Raw genomic sequence first — 14584 nt, forward strand, 5'->3', positions numbered from 1 at the left:
GTTGTTGTAGGTGCAATTGGAGGGAAAACAGTAAATTAAAGGTACACTCCATTGTAGAGTATTTGTTGCCAGACTTCACAGCTCATTAAAGGGGATGTTAAAGCCGCCACTGTGCAGGCAGAGGACCCTTTGAGATCTCGTGAGTTTCCTCTTTGTATTGCAAACCATATATTGATTCACGAAGATGAGTCGTGGTTGGATACATATACACATTAAAATATGTTTAATTATACCGGGTAGCGTTATTTTTTTGCCCCCACATTCCGAGTTAGGAGACAAACGTGTCTCACTTTTCGTCAGGCTTTCTCGGAGGACGCCCGATTCTGGCCCCAATGCATTCTGGTGCCGTCCCCGCTCTTCTGTCGGGATCCACCGCTAACGTGAAGCTGGTAAGGATAAACTGGTCAGAGCAATTAAAGGGGAAATGTTGCAAGAATATAACTCCGCTTTGGTCCTAAAATCGCATCTAGGGCAATTGTAAACACTTGTATTGCACCATATCATTATAAACTTCACACAAGTGGCATGCTCGGTGCTCTTCTGTTCATACGAACTCTGATGTTGCACACATCGCATGGCGTGGGACAGGAAAGGGTTAATTTTTTCCGCCGCCGACATTTTTGTTCGGCGCTCCTACGGCAACTTTTCAACTTACATGTGCAACGAGCTGGCGCTATGTTGAACAAAAGGTGCATCCCACGTAGGCTGCAGCCTGCACAGGGTGTGTTTGTACTGTTATTAGAAGCTCTCAGACTCGGGGACAACCTGCGCTCTTTGTTGCACGGAGCTGCTTATGCTTCATCAACCCCATTGCACGGAGCAGCGTTCGCAAGCCAGAGCTAGCAGTGAAAACGAAAACTGCATTTACAGCGAATTAAACATGACTGTGAAACGATGTAGCCGTCACTGTCCACGCATATGTCTCAAAGTTTGAGCGGCCGGTAGTTTATTTCTATAATATGTGGCTTACATTACACCTGAAGAGACAGTTTACCTCTGCTCGGTGCTAATATTGTTAGCCAGTGCCTAAGGGTTGAATGAACTTAGCAGCATTTTGTGTCTTGAACACTCCCACGGAGCGCTAACCGAGGCACCTTCAGCAACTTGCAGGTAGTTTAAACAACAAACCAACAACTGGACTCAGTTCTGTAACAGGTGGCCAAGGTGTTTACAATGGTCCATGTTATCGTGGCTCATTCATTGGTTATTGTAAGAATCGATGAGCACAGAGAAGTTATTAGTGTTCATTTCAGACTCTAGTAACCCATATTCACATGAATCCCTTTTTTACTAAACTGACAGCATTTAATAAATCTTGTGCATGAAAATCAAAATACACCTGGATTGATTGTTTTGTTCTTAATTTATAAATATATCTGGATAATCTAATGCAGTCCAATACCTGTCTAATTCATTCATTTGTGACTATTTCCTTAATTGATTAGTAGTTTAAATCAATTCTTGTTACCAGCTTCTCAGTTGTGATGATTTGCTGCTTTCCTCCATTTTATATCATTGTAAACTGATGAACATTTTAGGTTTTTGATTACTGATGAGAGGAAAATATGAAACACTTAGCGAGCATTACCAAGAGCGTTTTTGTAATTTTCCCTATTTATTTATAGACTACTGAATTTAGTCTTAAAAAACGTAATATAAGCTGCACAAAGACATTTTAAAGGTTTTCAATCTCATGTGTACTTGCAGTGATGCATAATAAGGAGCACATTTGTGAATAATCTGAGACTGCATTGGAGTCTGGTGAATGAACTAAGGTGTTTTAAGTTTATACCATTAACAAGATTGTCTTCTTGCCCCTTGTGACACCCAAACAGTGTTTCTAATCACCAGCTTCATTGTTTCTGGTCACTGATGTGCTTCTAGTGGTGAAGGCCCAGACTTTCTTCAGACATGTCCGTGAGGGAGTCCTTTAACCCCGAAAGCTATGAGCTGGACAAGAACTTCAGGCTCACACGCTTTGCTGAGCTCAAGGGCACAGGCTGCAAGGTGGGCTCTCCTTATCAAAATCAAAATCTCCCTTGGATGCATCATTGTCTTTGTATAAATAAAGTGTAAGAAAAGAAATATATCATGTGTGAAAATGGTGGTTGTTGTCTTCGGTCACAGGTGCCTCAAGATGTATTACAGAAGCTGCTAGAAACCCTACAGGAGAACCACTATCAAGAGGATGAACAGTTCTTGGGGGCAGTTATGCCCCGATTAGGTAATGGTGATCTTCACGTAGCACTATAATAACAAATAAGTATACAGTAATAAGACTTAATAAATAGCTCTAACTACAACTCTTTTTTTTTAGTTAAGATTTTGTGTCTATGATACCATATCACAAATATTCAGCTTCAAAATATCACATACAGAGCTCTTTCATTTTTTTTGTTAAAGGCATAGGCATGGACACCTGTGTGATCCCCCTTAGACATGGAGGCCTTTCTCTGGTCCAGACGACAGACTACATCTACCCTATTGTAGATGACCCCTACATGATGGTATGGATCTCCCCCTTCCTTCCTTCCTTTTTGCCCCAGTGTGTTCCTGTTAATTATACATTGTGACAAATGGGAAGGGTGTCACTCTTATAATTCTTTGTTCAGCTGTATTATTGCTTTACACACCAACCAATTACGTGCTTAATTTTCAGTATTTGTATTTTATAGGGAAGAATTGCTTGTGCCAATGTTCTAAGTGACCTGTATGCAATGGGAGTGACAGAGTGTGACAACATGTTGATGCTTCTGGGAGTCAGCAACAAAATGTCAGAGAAGGTAAGAGGCATGTCTGCTGATGGATCTTTGTGTCTGGGAAATAACTGCGCAGCACCAATTGTGTTAATGGTAGAAGAAACTAAATACCACTCATTGAGAATCACAATTTAAAAACATGTTATTCAACAGTTATGGAAATGAATAATGTTAAGAAAGATGATGATTTTTTTTATTATTATTATTATTATTATTATTATTAATATGTTGTGCTCTCTCTCCCTGCTATGAATTTCCTGGGTCTTTACAGGAGAGAGACAAAGTCATGCCACTGATCATCCAGGGATTCAAGGATGCATCAGAGGAGGCAGGCACATCTGTAACAGGAGGACAGACTGTGCTCAACCCCTGGGTGGTGATGGGAGGAGTTGCAACAACAGTCTGCCAGCCCAACGAATTTATCATGTGGGAATGACTTGCTACTACATATTTCTTTACTTGTGCTGTTTGTGCTACACACATCTTCCTCAAAAATGTATCGTTTGGCTCTAATGCAAAAAATCCCAATGATGCCATGTTTGACATTTCCCAGGCCAGATAATGCAGTGCCAGGAGACGTGTTGGTGTTGACCAAGCCACTTGGAACACAAGTGGCCGTCGCAGTACACCAGTGGCTAGATATTGTAAGTCCACCTACTCACTCATGAATAATTTTGTGTGGACTTGTTTCTGAGGATACACACTAATGCTATCAACGGTATATGTTTGTTTTATCTCCCAGCCTGAGAAGTGGAACAAGATAAAGCTGGTGGTAACCCAGGAAGATGTAGAGCTGGCCTACCATGAAGCCATGATGAACATGGCTCGACTCAACAGAACAGGTAAAACCACTGTGAATCATAACTGCCTTACACCTGTTTGAAAATTATTATTATAAATTATTATTATTGTCATTTATTTTTTAAATAAATAAGGATGTTAACTTGAGCATGACTACATAAGCTGTTGGGCAGAGAAACATTGAGGATGGGAGACATTTTTTAAACTACAGCACCCTCTGCAGCAGCAAGGCTGTATTGTACCATCTGTGGCAAGCTTCTGCTAATAATGTGACATTTAAATACTAAAAGATAATGTTCCATGTGAGACATAAGTTACATACTATAGCTTTATACAACACAATAAATTGTCATCACAAATAACTGGCACACATACACAGAAGTACGTGTTCTGTGTGACTCCCTGTGTCCGCGTGTGATTGAAGTGTTTTAGTTGCCTTTTCTTGTATGAGATTGTTCTGTTGATTCAGCTATGAAGAACTTCATGCTTGAATTACAATATCTGTCATTATAGTATTTATTTATTGGCTTTCAAGATGTCACACAATGTTTGGGTCACAATGACTTACTTTGTGAATCAATATTTGTTCATACCACTGACTAATCTTCATGACAACAGAATTGTGTGCATCCGTAATGAACCAATTAATCATTCAGATACCCTTCTAATTCTGTTTCTCTCTCTATCTCTCTCTCTCTGTGTGTCTATTCCTTTGTAGCGGCTGGTCTCATGCACACCTTCAATGCTCATGCAGCCACCGACATCACAGGGTTCGGCATCCTTGGCCACGCTCAGACGTTGGCACGGCAACAACGGAGCGAGGTGTCATTTGTCATCCACAACCTCCCAGTGCTCGCCAAGATGGCCGCCGTGTCTAAGGCCTGTGGGAACATGTTTGGACTCATGCACGGCACCTGCCCTGAAACATCAGGTGTGTGTCTGTGTGTGTCTGTGTGTGTCTGTGTGTGTCTGTGTGTGTGTGTCTGTGTCTGTGTGTGTGTGTACACCGTACATTGCTCAGTGTTTTTTCCCTAACCACTGTATGTTTTGTATGAACATTTATTTACAGTAAATGCCACCGTTTGTAGGGTAAAATGTAGACCATAACAAAACATTAATGTAAGGCTTCTCCATTGTCTGTCGACCACAACAAGAGTTAGTCAGCCTTGGTCTTGGTTTTACAAAAGAGACTTGCTGGTTCTCCAATGATAACTATGCATGAACTGAGACTCTAATTTGGACCAGATGAGTGTGAATAACATGGCAAGATTTGTACCATTGACTCTATAATAATGCAGATAATTAGGACTTGTTTTGGGGTTTTTTTTCTGGGCCACCAAATCCTTAAAAAACATTTTGTAAGACAGCCAACTTGTGTAATTGGTTTGGTTTAAGGGAATGGCACAACTGAGTATCGTATGTGTTACAATGCTGAGAGAGAAAAAATACTAATATGTCCAAGTGGAAACAAATGAAAGGAGGAAATGCTTGATGTTATTAAGTCTCTAGGGATGAGACTGAAGCACCATCTAATGCCACCTGGGCCCAACAATAATGTGATCAGCATCAGAATGAAAAGCAGCACTTAAATCTGTGCTGGTTAGATCAGCAGTAAGAGAACTGAGCTCTCAGCAGCATCACTACACATTAAAAAAAACATTTGAGACCCTTGTGACTGACCAAATCTCATTTTCTTAATAGGAGGCCTTCTTATCTGTCTGCCGCGGGAGCAGGCCGCCCGCTTCTGTGCCGAAATCAAATCCCCAAAATACGGCGAGGGCCACCAAGCGTGGATCATCGGGATTGTAGAGAAAGGAAACCGCACTGCTCGCATCATTGACAAACCGCGGATCATAGAGGTGGCACCACAAGCAGCCACGCAGAATGTCAACCCAACTCCTGGTGCAACTTCTTAATCCTCCTTTGCTGCATCATAGACCGGAAACCCCAAAGCTCTGCTGAGTGATTTTAAACACATAAACTACAAAACCATCCTAGAGTGTTGAAATATATACACAAAATAGTATGTACACAGAAAAGACTGGGTTGGCGTGTATCTACATGAAAAACAGCCCCACACAGTGGCCCAAGGGGCATGTCATCACCCAGTGGACTCAACCTGCAGTATCCCCATGATAAAAATGGTTAAGAAATAGAGCATACTTAAAACCCATTTGCCTTTCGTGTCTGTTGTATTCTGTTCTGGGTTCTATGTTAAATGTGTGTGATTGGCAGGCAGCTTCTGATAAGAGAGTGATGATGACAATAATCTGATACTGTTGATTCATTTTGAATCTTAGGAAGTCTGGTTTTGTTGCCTCTTTGGGTCTTTTAAAATTGCTCTCATCAAGCAAGTGGACTGTGTGATGGTGTTTTTGTTTGTCCATTCACTTTGTACAGTTATAAAGCCTAGTTTTAGTTCATTGCTGTAACTGATGCCTTGAAAGAAAGAAGTGTGACCAGAAAGGTTTGTTTTTTATTACTTTGACTTTTTGTATTGTCCCCACCTAAACTAATAAATATTCAAATAGAAGTTTGTTTTGCCCGCTATCTGGGAACTGCACTCATGTGAATAAACTAAATCAAATGTGACGTTATCTACTTGCCATCATAAAACTGCAGATTGATCTGCAGATTTATACGTTGTTAATTGATGCTACTCCATTGTGCATTAACCTGAAGTCATAGATGAGGAGAAATCTGCATACCCCTCGGGAGATGAACCTTCTACTGTCTGCATTCCCAATATGTTATCATGTTTAGGGTGATATGATGTATGGGGTTTGCATTACATGGTCACTAAATTGTGCAACTATAAAAAGCAGTCTGGGTTGTTAAACATTGTAATAGCAGGCAGTCAGCCTGTTGCCTTTGTTCGAGATATGGTGCATTTAGTTTTGCCATAAGATGTGCTGAGACTGATGTACTGTTACAAAGCTTCCATCTAATTTCAGATCATTTTTGTTTACCAATAGCCTGGATGGATCTGGAAGGCCTCTGTAAATGTTCATTTGAATATCAGGAACAAGACCTCCACCACACCTCTTAAAATAAACTTCTCTTATAATAAGATTGTTTTTCTGTGTCTGTTTTTAGATGTATTAAAGGTGTTACTGCAAAATGTGTAAAAGATGGAAAATAATTGTTAGCAAATTTGCCAGTATGATGAATTAATTTAATGATTCTGTCTACATTTGATTAATTTCACAAAAGCTACTGATGGTGAGCTGTAGGTAATCAGTCTAAAATGATATTTAATGGAAATAAATGGACAAAAAAATAATAAATAATAGCAAGTAACAAAGGTTTTATATTTTCAAACAGTTCTGAATTATTTAAGCAGATATATTTACAACTTCCATATGCACAGACCATAGACCATATATAAAGATTATATTTTGATTTATTACATTACATTAGATTTATATAAAGTCTATGGCATAAACTGACTTTCAATAATGGAGTAACAACCAAAACTTCCCAATAAAGATAATTCTCTCAGCACCAAAACAACTGAAAAGAATGATATAAATAGAAATAATTTAGAGGAGTAACAACTATTCTTTTGTCTGACAGAGTGGAATGACCAGCTCCTATAATGTGACCCACCAGAAAAGCAAAAAGATTATAGGTGCAACCTATCACCAGAACGTTCTTTTGACACAGAGCCAAATGCAGCCTACCACCCCAAAGCATCTCCTATATGTGCTTTTTCCCATTTTCCAGGTGTACATGCTTTGAATGCTCAACTGTCTTCTTGTCATTCTCTGGTTTGAAAAGTGCTTGGATATCAACCATGGCCTTCCAGATGTGCTGACCAAACCGGTATGAGTCCTGCAGGTGACGTGAAAAAGACAATAACAGAAAGAACAGAGAGAGAGAGAGAGAGGGAGAGAAACTGTGAGTGTTGAGTGTTGAGTTTTGAATGCTAGCACTGAAATGATGTAAAGATGAATCTATATGCACTCATGTTGTGCTCTTACTGTGTCAGGGCTGGAGAACTTGCTTGAGATGTGGAATGTGATGAGATTTTCCCCAACAATTATATAAGACACACCATAACCATCATCAGCAACCTGGGGGTAGACAAGACATACTCATATATTATTGTTCAAAACTGTCCCAGATCAGGACAGGATGAAATGTTAAGACTGCGTCACTCTAACTCACTGGGCCAAATCCACCACCAGCACCCACATATTGAGGGAACTTGTTGATGTCAACTAAATTAAGCTGCTGCTGTGGAGTCTGGCTGGTGGACAACTTCCAGGGCTCTGAAAGCACCTAGAAGCAAACACATTGAATGTATAAGAAAGGTTTTAATAGATAATTAGATAGAAAATTGTGAATCAGACACCAATAAAATGAAAGAGAGATAATAAATCATGATAGTTCTGACCTTCGTAAGAAATGGCGAGTCAACACCAAGGTATTTGGACACAATGTAGAGACAGAAGAGGTGACGGTCGATACCAGAACCAGTCATGGCTAGACGATACATGTTTTGATGCTTATCTGCTGCCTTCCGAAATATGGCAAGTCTCTGGGCATTCTGATCACATAAGGACAACAAATTGCATTCAGGCACATACAAATGACATTAACAACATATCAAAATGACCCTGAGTGTCAGTTTAAACTGTCAGAACATCAGGCAGTTCAGAGTCCAGGGCGCTGACATGCAGAAACCCATTGCCTCTAGGTCTTGGTGACCAAGTCCTAGCCAGCACATTGTGACCTATTACAGTGTGCCCTCTCAAAATGTGACCTTTTGTACCATGACACTTATAACACACACATTTGACATCTGCAAAATATTAGATTTTTTTATTCCAGTGAAGTGTTTAATGTCTTTAACCCTGCTGGACATGCCAGTGAATTTAGTACTACAAATGCATATTTACTGTTGTTCAAACCCACAGAACCTAATTTGAAAGACCTCTGTGGTTTCACGTTATGGTTTCCTGATTTATTTGAAGTGTTTCTGTGTTGTGTTCTTCTTACTGTTGCACTTGGATCCTCCATGGCTCTGACGAATGCAACAGCCTCAGAAGTGCAGGAGCGTACTGTCTCTGTCCGACCATCTCTGAACATACGAGTCATCGATGACTCGTATGTCAGACAGAACGCTCCCTGGTCCTATAAAGCAGACGAACTTAAGTCATTTAGTGTTGGTGCATGGTACAATTAAACACTGAAAAGACAACAGTGAGCTATAATGTCAGTAATGTCATTCCAGAGACAGGATGGCGGATGATGGCAGCCCTACCCTGAACTGTGCCAGCTGCAGGGCCAGCTGAATAAAGGCATCTGGGCTTGTCCTGCACTTCTTGATCAGTCCTTTCCCAAACTCAGAAAACAGACAGCCATGGAAGTCCACATCATCAGCTATCTGCTTGGCTGATAGGTATGAAGTACCAATGACATCTTGGCACTAAAAAAAGGGGGGGGGAGAAAGAACATTATCTTGATTCATTTTGTGATGGAAACGCAGCTAAAATACCATTAGGTCAATAGCAGTAAATGATGTAAGGCTTTCCCTTACCTCCTTGGGAATCTGCCACTGCAGTCGAGTGGGATAAGGCAGGCCTTTGTTCACATCCCCTTTACAGTGTCCCTCCTCTGTATAGCCAAGATGGAAGCAGTCTGTTGCAAGGACATACTACACAGGCAGAAAAAGGTAGATTAAAATATCCACAAACACTGACTCAATGTTTTGAAATACAATATCAGTACACATTTTATACCTCCCACATGTGTCCTACAATTGGTGCATCAGCCCAAGAATGTTCAGCATTTACACCCATTTTCCCATTTGGATAAGAGATCAAAGTGAAAGACTTGTCAAACCACCTATGAAAAAAGAAAAAAAAGTTATTTTTTAGTTAAACAAACCACTAAAAGTCCAATCAGTGCTGCAGCCAATAGCAGAGACCTTTCCTTGACTTTTCTGCCTACCTGTCGTAACATTTTCCATGAAGTAGGGACTTGGCGTAACTGTCAAGTGAACGGGTAATTGCAGGGTCATAACCCTGTGGCTCGTCATCTAGGGTCAAGAAAAAGGCAGCTGACTCAATGGAATCCAGGGACACTTTGTTGGATCCCTGGCTGAAATATTTAATCCGAGCCCGAGCCCATGGAACTCTAGATGAGGGGAATGTCAGAATAAGACAATTTTCCATCTTCTTTTTCATGTGTATGCATACAGTATGTGTCCTGTGCGTGTGAGGGTGGTTGCATACCTTTTTCCTGCAGTCAGGGCAGCTAATTTGAGTTCTCCTGGCTGGGGTTCTGATGTATCATTGAGGATCCTTTGAAACTGTGTCTCAAGTTCACTGGGCAAGAGGTGACGCCCTCCAGTGTACAGCCACACTTGGAAGAAGCGGCCCTTGTGGTATACAACCAGGTGCTTACGGTCGGTCAGGTGCTGCACAATGTCTGCAGGGAAGGCCCAACAAGAGAAGGAAGACAAAGGGTGAAATAAAAGGTAAGGTACAGATAGTTAATCTTAAAGATCAAATGAAGCATATTATTATAAGTATGATCACTTAGGAACCAGCAGAACCCCTTTCTTTAAACGGATGGATGAATGCTCCCCCCTTGGCCCACATACCTAATCCTGAGCACCTGCAGTACAGTTGTTAGAGGGTAAACTAAAAGTCATTTGCAACTCTTGGCATACCTCAGTTAGTGACATCAAAGCACGTATTTACCATTTAATTAATTAAGGATAAGAAATAATTATCAAAAAATGTTATCTATGTTATATATGTGCCGTGAAATCAAGTTTCAACCGAGGAGCTGTCTGCCCCATGCATTTGAGTGTTGATTGATTCTAAAATGTACAAGCTGTTTCCTACCTGTCTCAATTCCAGGTATGCGGGTGGTGTTGAACATCCTCTCCATCTGAGTGGAACACATAGGAACTGTCCCCAAAGCCCTCAACTAAATAGAAAAAAACAAAATTAAATCATCATTAAGTTTTACCTTGTTGGGGAGGAAAGTGAATAGATTTAAAGAAGCGGAAAGGTTACATTTTATACTGGGGCTAGAGAGAAGATAGAGGGTAGCAGTTGACTGGGTGATTAGGGTTTTAGAAGAGTGGTAGTAAAGAGATGTTAAGTACTACCGGAGCATGTTCACCACGTTCCAGTTTGCGTCTGTACTGCAGCATCGCATGGACCACATTCCCTGCCCGTGCAGCCTGTCGGTGTGTGGGGGTCATGTACAAGAGGTCCTTTACATTCACCACACAGACAGAGCAGACATATCAAGTCAACACAAATAGAGAGAGAGAAGAGCATACTGGCATTTAAAAAGGTGAAGCTGATCTAGTGACAGTATATCTTACCATTATATAGAAGTTACTGTTCACCATGATAGGACCCCTGCCCCTGAGGTAGATGTACTCTTCCCACCAGTCACTTACCTAGAGAATATAACACATTATTATTGTATAACACTGTGATTCAGTTCAGTTTGAATTCCAATGTTGTATCACTTGTAAATAATACTCACATAATTTGTTGCCCACCAGGATTTTAGGATTAGGTATCTCTGCAGGTGGGCTGCTTTGGACTCTTTAAAGTCATTGGACAAAATCTCCATTTGCTTGTACTGTTCACTGTCCAGCAGAGGATGGACTGACTCAAGGTACTGTGGGAAAAAACATGTTGTGTGTTGTCAGGAAAACAGAGCAGATACAGAAACATAAAACCTGGAAGTCATACTGCACATGTGCAGCTAACAGGACATGACACACTATTATCTTTCACAGAGTGTAGGAAGACAACTAGAACAGTAGGTGGTAGTACAGTCAAACTGTGTCTGTATGGTCTAACATGCTACCATACATACATCAAATTGTTAGAAAAGGCTTTATTGAGTAGGTTTAGTCAATGTAATACATGGGTTTAAATACAGATGTAAAAATGAGAAATAAGAGTTAGAAATTTGGTATTAATTTAAAATTACCATGATGTTGCAACATTTTAATATAGTTTTGGTGTATAATTGTGGTCGTAAACAAACATAGCTTCAATATTTAAACAATGTTTTGACTACTATGTACCAGTAGGTATTTCCCTGGTCCAGTCACAGCTAAGATTTGAAAGATATTCCTAAATACAGTTAAAATAATGCATTTAGTTATTCATTTCAATAACCTACTGGTTCACATTCACTTGTGTATTTTGGTCATGGAAGGTAAATTCTGTGTAATTACACACCCTCTGGATTGTATCATCCACATTGGGCACAGGGAGCCGGGGTAAGGAAGCTTGGAAACTATAGAGCAGCGGCCTGCGCCCAGAGAACATCTTCACCAGGCTCTGGTAACAAACAAACAACACCCAGAACATCATACACATACAGTATATAACACTATAACAAACCATACTATAACCATAATCATAACCAGACATAGTGAGGCACGTTAAATAGATTAAATAGACGATATACTGGCAGCTAGACAATTTAAAAGCAGATGTTAAAGAGTGAGTGACAGACAAAAGGACAAACGTACCAGCCACACTTTTGTTGACGTGCTCATTTTTCCATGGGATTCAAAAATCCATCCATGGTATGAGAGAAGAGCTTTGAGGGTGTATCTCAAGAGGTAGATGAGGAACAGCCAGAGTGCAGTGGCAAACAGGATGGCACTCAGCACCGCCCGGGTCTGCACTGACATATAGTCTCTGCTCAGAAAAGGCACAAAACTGTGTTCATCAACAATAGGGTAAACATTTAGAACAACTTTTTCTTTTAGATAGCTGACATAGTAGGGTAAAGGGTGTTACCTATGATACTAATTAAGGTTATGGTCAAACAGGTCTGTAGGGACCAGTGGCTGCAGAAGATTTCTGACCTGTGCGGAAGGTTTTCCTTGATAGCGTCAATCATTCCTAAAGAGGGGTCTATGCGGATATACAAGGAACTCATCATGGCAATCACAACTATCAGCCAACTGGACGGACTGGCAGGATAAACTCCAGCCAATACGCCATTCTGTGAATGAAAAGCAACAAGATTCAATTTTACCTCAAGATTAATCTTCAATGTTCTGTTCAGACAATGTGAAATAAAATGCACAGCTACTGAAAATACCTTTATTGATCTTAAATGCTCAGTTTGAAAGCTTGTTTGTAATTTTATTGACTGACTCCAAATTTTTGGACACTGATAACCAAAGCTGGATCTGAAGATCAAGCTATTGTACCTTGAATTGAATGGCTCGTTTCTTCCATGCTGTCACTCCTGACAGGTAGATGTTTTTGATGACTTCTTGACTTAGTTTAAGGTCCACACCATCTGGGCGCACAGTGAACTGGAAGCCCACCGCCTGATGCGCCTCAGCCATCTATGAATGGTACAAACATGTAAATAAAAGGGATCAGGTTTCTGGCTGGAATTAATGACTATAACAATAATGTAAAAAAAAAAAAAAAAAAAAAAAGATTCAGTGGAAGATGTGGGTCCTGATAAAAATATATTAAAATTTGAATATAAACAACTGTTTTCCCTTCTCCATAAAGGTTTTATTATCATTAAGTGTTTCATAATTTAAAGCAATTTAAACTCGTAGGATCTCCTGTGCTTTTAACGTTATAATTTAATAATAATATATTGTTCTATTTTCTTTCTTTCTTTTTATTTTAGTACAAAAAAACTGGTAGATTTTCACGCATTGGACTCACTGTTGGGTCACTGTTTGAAGGAAAGTCGTACTGTTTGCCTGTAGTGTTTGCTCATAATGTGATAGGAAGGGCCCTGATATGAGATTAACAGATGTCAGCATTAAATATACATATTTTCCTTTTTTCCATTCAGTCATTGTTTTTAAATGAAATTTACATTTGTAAAATTCTATTCACCAACCACTCATGTAATGGGCAGGATAACAGGTCTAGGATTTCTTTTTCCATGTCATATGACTGAACAGTCACCAAGTGGGACAAAGTTCAATGGCCAGATATAGCGCTGCACCGGCTGAGCATGTGCGTAGACCTCAGATGGGTATGAAAATATAAACACAGAGTACAACCAAGACATGAATGCCAAACCCTACAGAACACTAAGAATTGGTTGAAGTTGAAGGTCAGAATTAATTTACTGATCACTTTAACAAATAGCCAAAATGTATTAGTACTTGACAGAGTCATTGAACTTCCCTATCATGATTTTAACCTGTTTTTTCTCATACATGGCTTAACAATGAAAAGAACACACAAAAGGATATCATTCATTTAGCATTTTACCCAAACCTGTTACTGTATACTCTTGTGTAACTAAAACATGGAGTTTACACTACAACTATTAACCTCTGCAGCTAACACAACTATATACAGAACTGAATAAGAATTACAAATACAAGACAGACTCATACTTTACCTTTTGTCAGACCAGAATCAGTATAATCTACTCAGGCAGGCAGTGAGGCAGAGAAATTCTTCTGTACTCAGGCTTGTATGTGTGACTCCAATGCCCTTGATGTGGCTTTCCTCAGGTAGTGAGATCAGAGCTGTTGTCTACTGTGCTTTCTACCCTCCCTCTCTCCCCCTTCCCCAACACCACTCTCTCTCTCCCTCTCTCTCACCTCCCTTCCTCTATCACCCATGACAAGCTTCTTTTTGTAACAAGACACCAAACATAGACAGAGCCTAACCTCATGTGGCTTCAGGACGCTCCTATGTAACTGAATCTGCTGCAGTGCTGTGTAGTATAACTGAGAGCAATGTGACATTTTCTTTTCAGTGACTGAGAATGCAAGCATTAATGTAAGCAGTATTTACCTGTGTGTGATAAGAATAACAGCATGCAATTATCTGATTATTATCAACAGATTCAAGTGCCGTGACTTTGCCTCGATTACAGGGTTAGAAAATAGGACCTAATGGTGTTTATCAAGAGAAGCTAGAGAACAAAATATGTTGTTTTAATTCAGGTCATCAAATAAACTTTTTTCCTTAAAAACTGTTGTTGAAGGGTTTTTTTTACGTAATAAATACAGTTTCGTAATTTTAGTA

General features: G+C 39.9%; 2 protein-coding genes across 6 annotated transcripts; one reads left to right on the plus strand and one right to left on the minus strand.

The window, feature by feature from the left end:
- The first annotated feature begins 283 nt into the window (after positions 1–283).
- Positions 284–6630, plus strand: sephs1 (selenophosphate synthetase 1). Of its 5 annotated transcripts, none has more exons than XM_051382298.1 (10): positions 284–389; positions 1885–2007; positions 2128–2224; positions 2404–2507; positions 2676–2783; positions 3031–3185; positions 3313–3403; positions 3502–3601; positions 4279–4491; positions 5262–6630. In XM_051382298.1, exons 2-10 carry the CDS (start codon positions 1912–1914, stop codon positions 5474–5476), a joined length of 1179 nt encoding a protein of 392 aa, XP_051238258.1. In that variant the 5' UTR covers positions 284–389; positions 1885–1911; the 3' UTR covers positions 5477–6630. The 5 variants fall into 5 exon arrangements, with proteins under 5 accessions (XP_051238258.1, XP_051238260.1, XP_051238259.1 ...); XM_051382300.1 differs by lacking the exon at positions 284–389 and adding an exon at positions 538–689; XM_051382299.1 differs by lacking the exon at positions 284–389 and adding an exon at positions 695–721.
- A 217-nt stretch (positions 6631–6847) lies between these two features.
- Positions 6848–14096, minus strand: cpt1b (carnitine palmitoyltransferase 1B (muscle)). Its single transcript, XM_051382296.1, has 19 exons — positions 13950–14096; positions 12778–12918; positions 12427–12566; positions 12085–12256; positions 11789–11890; positions 11079–11216; positions 10912–10989; positions 10690–10797; positions 10421–10505; positions 9803–9998; positions 9519–9704; positions 9308–9413; positions 9106–9222; positions 8830–8994; positions 8565–8699; positions 7960–8112; positions 7731–7844; positions 7544–7636; positions 6848–7394 (listed from the first exon to the last, which is right to left on the minus strand). The coding sequence occupies exons 2-19, from the start codon at positions 12916–12918 to the stop codon at positions 7260–7262; spliced, it is 2364 nt and encodes a 787-aa protein (XP_051238256.1). The 5' UTR covers positions 13950–14096; the 3' UTR covers positions 6848–7259.
- Between the last annotated feature and the right edge of the window lie 488 nt (positions 14097–14584).

The sequence above is a fragment of the Dicentrarchus labrax genome, unplaced genomic scaffold, assembly GCF_905237075.1.
Source record: "Dicentrarchus labrax unplaced genomic scaffold, dlabrax2021, whole genome shotgun sequence".
Taxonomy (NCBI): Eukaryota; Metazoa; Chordata; class Actinopteri; family Moronidae; genus Dicentrarchus; species Dicentrarchus labrax.

What these genes read in the sequence shown, in the direction of transcription:
- sephs1 (XM_051382298.1), top strand. Translation starts at nt 1,912, where the DNA reads ATGTCCGTGAGGGAGTCCTTTAACCCCGAAAGCTATGAGCTGGACAAG. An exon ending in TCAAGGGCACAGGCTGCAAG is followed by an intron (nt 2,008 to 2,127) that starts GTGGGCTCTCCT and finishes CTTCGGTCACAG; the next exon opens with GTGCCTCAAGATGTATTACA. An exon ending in CACCTGCCCTGAAACATCAG is followed by an intron (nt 4,492 to 5,261) that starts GTGTGTGTCTGT and finishes TTTTCTTAATAG; the next exon opens with GAGGCCTTCTTATCTGTCTG.
- cpt1b (XM_051382296.1), bottom strand. Translation starts at nt 12,918, where the DNA reads ATGGCTGAGGCGCATCAGGCGGTGGGCTTCCAGTTCACTGTGCGCCCA. An exon ending in AACGTGGTGAACATGCTCCG is followed by an intron (nt 10,506 to 10,689) that starts GTAGTACTTAAC and finishes TTTTCTATTTAG; the next exon opens with TTGAGGGCTTTGGGGACAGT. An exon ending in CATACCTGGAATTGAGACAG is followed by an intron (nt 9,999 to 10,420) that starts GTAGGAAACAGC and finishes CCTTCCCTGCAG; the next exon opens with ACATTGTGCAGCACCTGACC.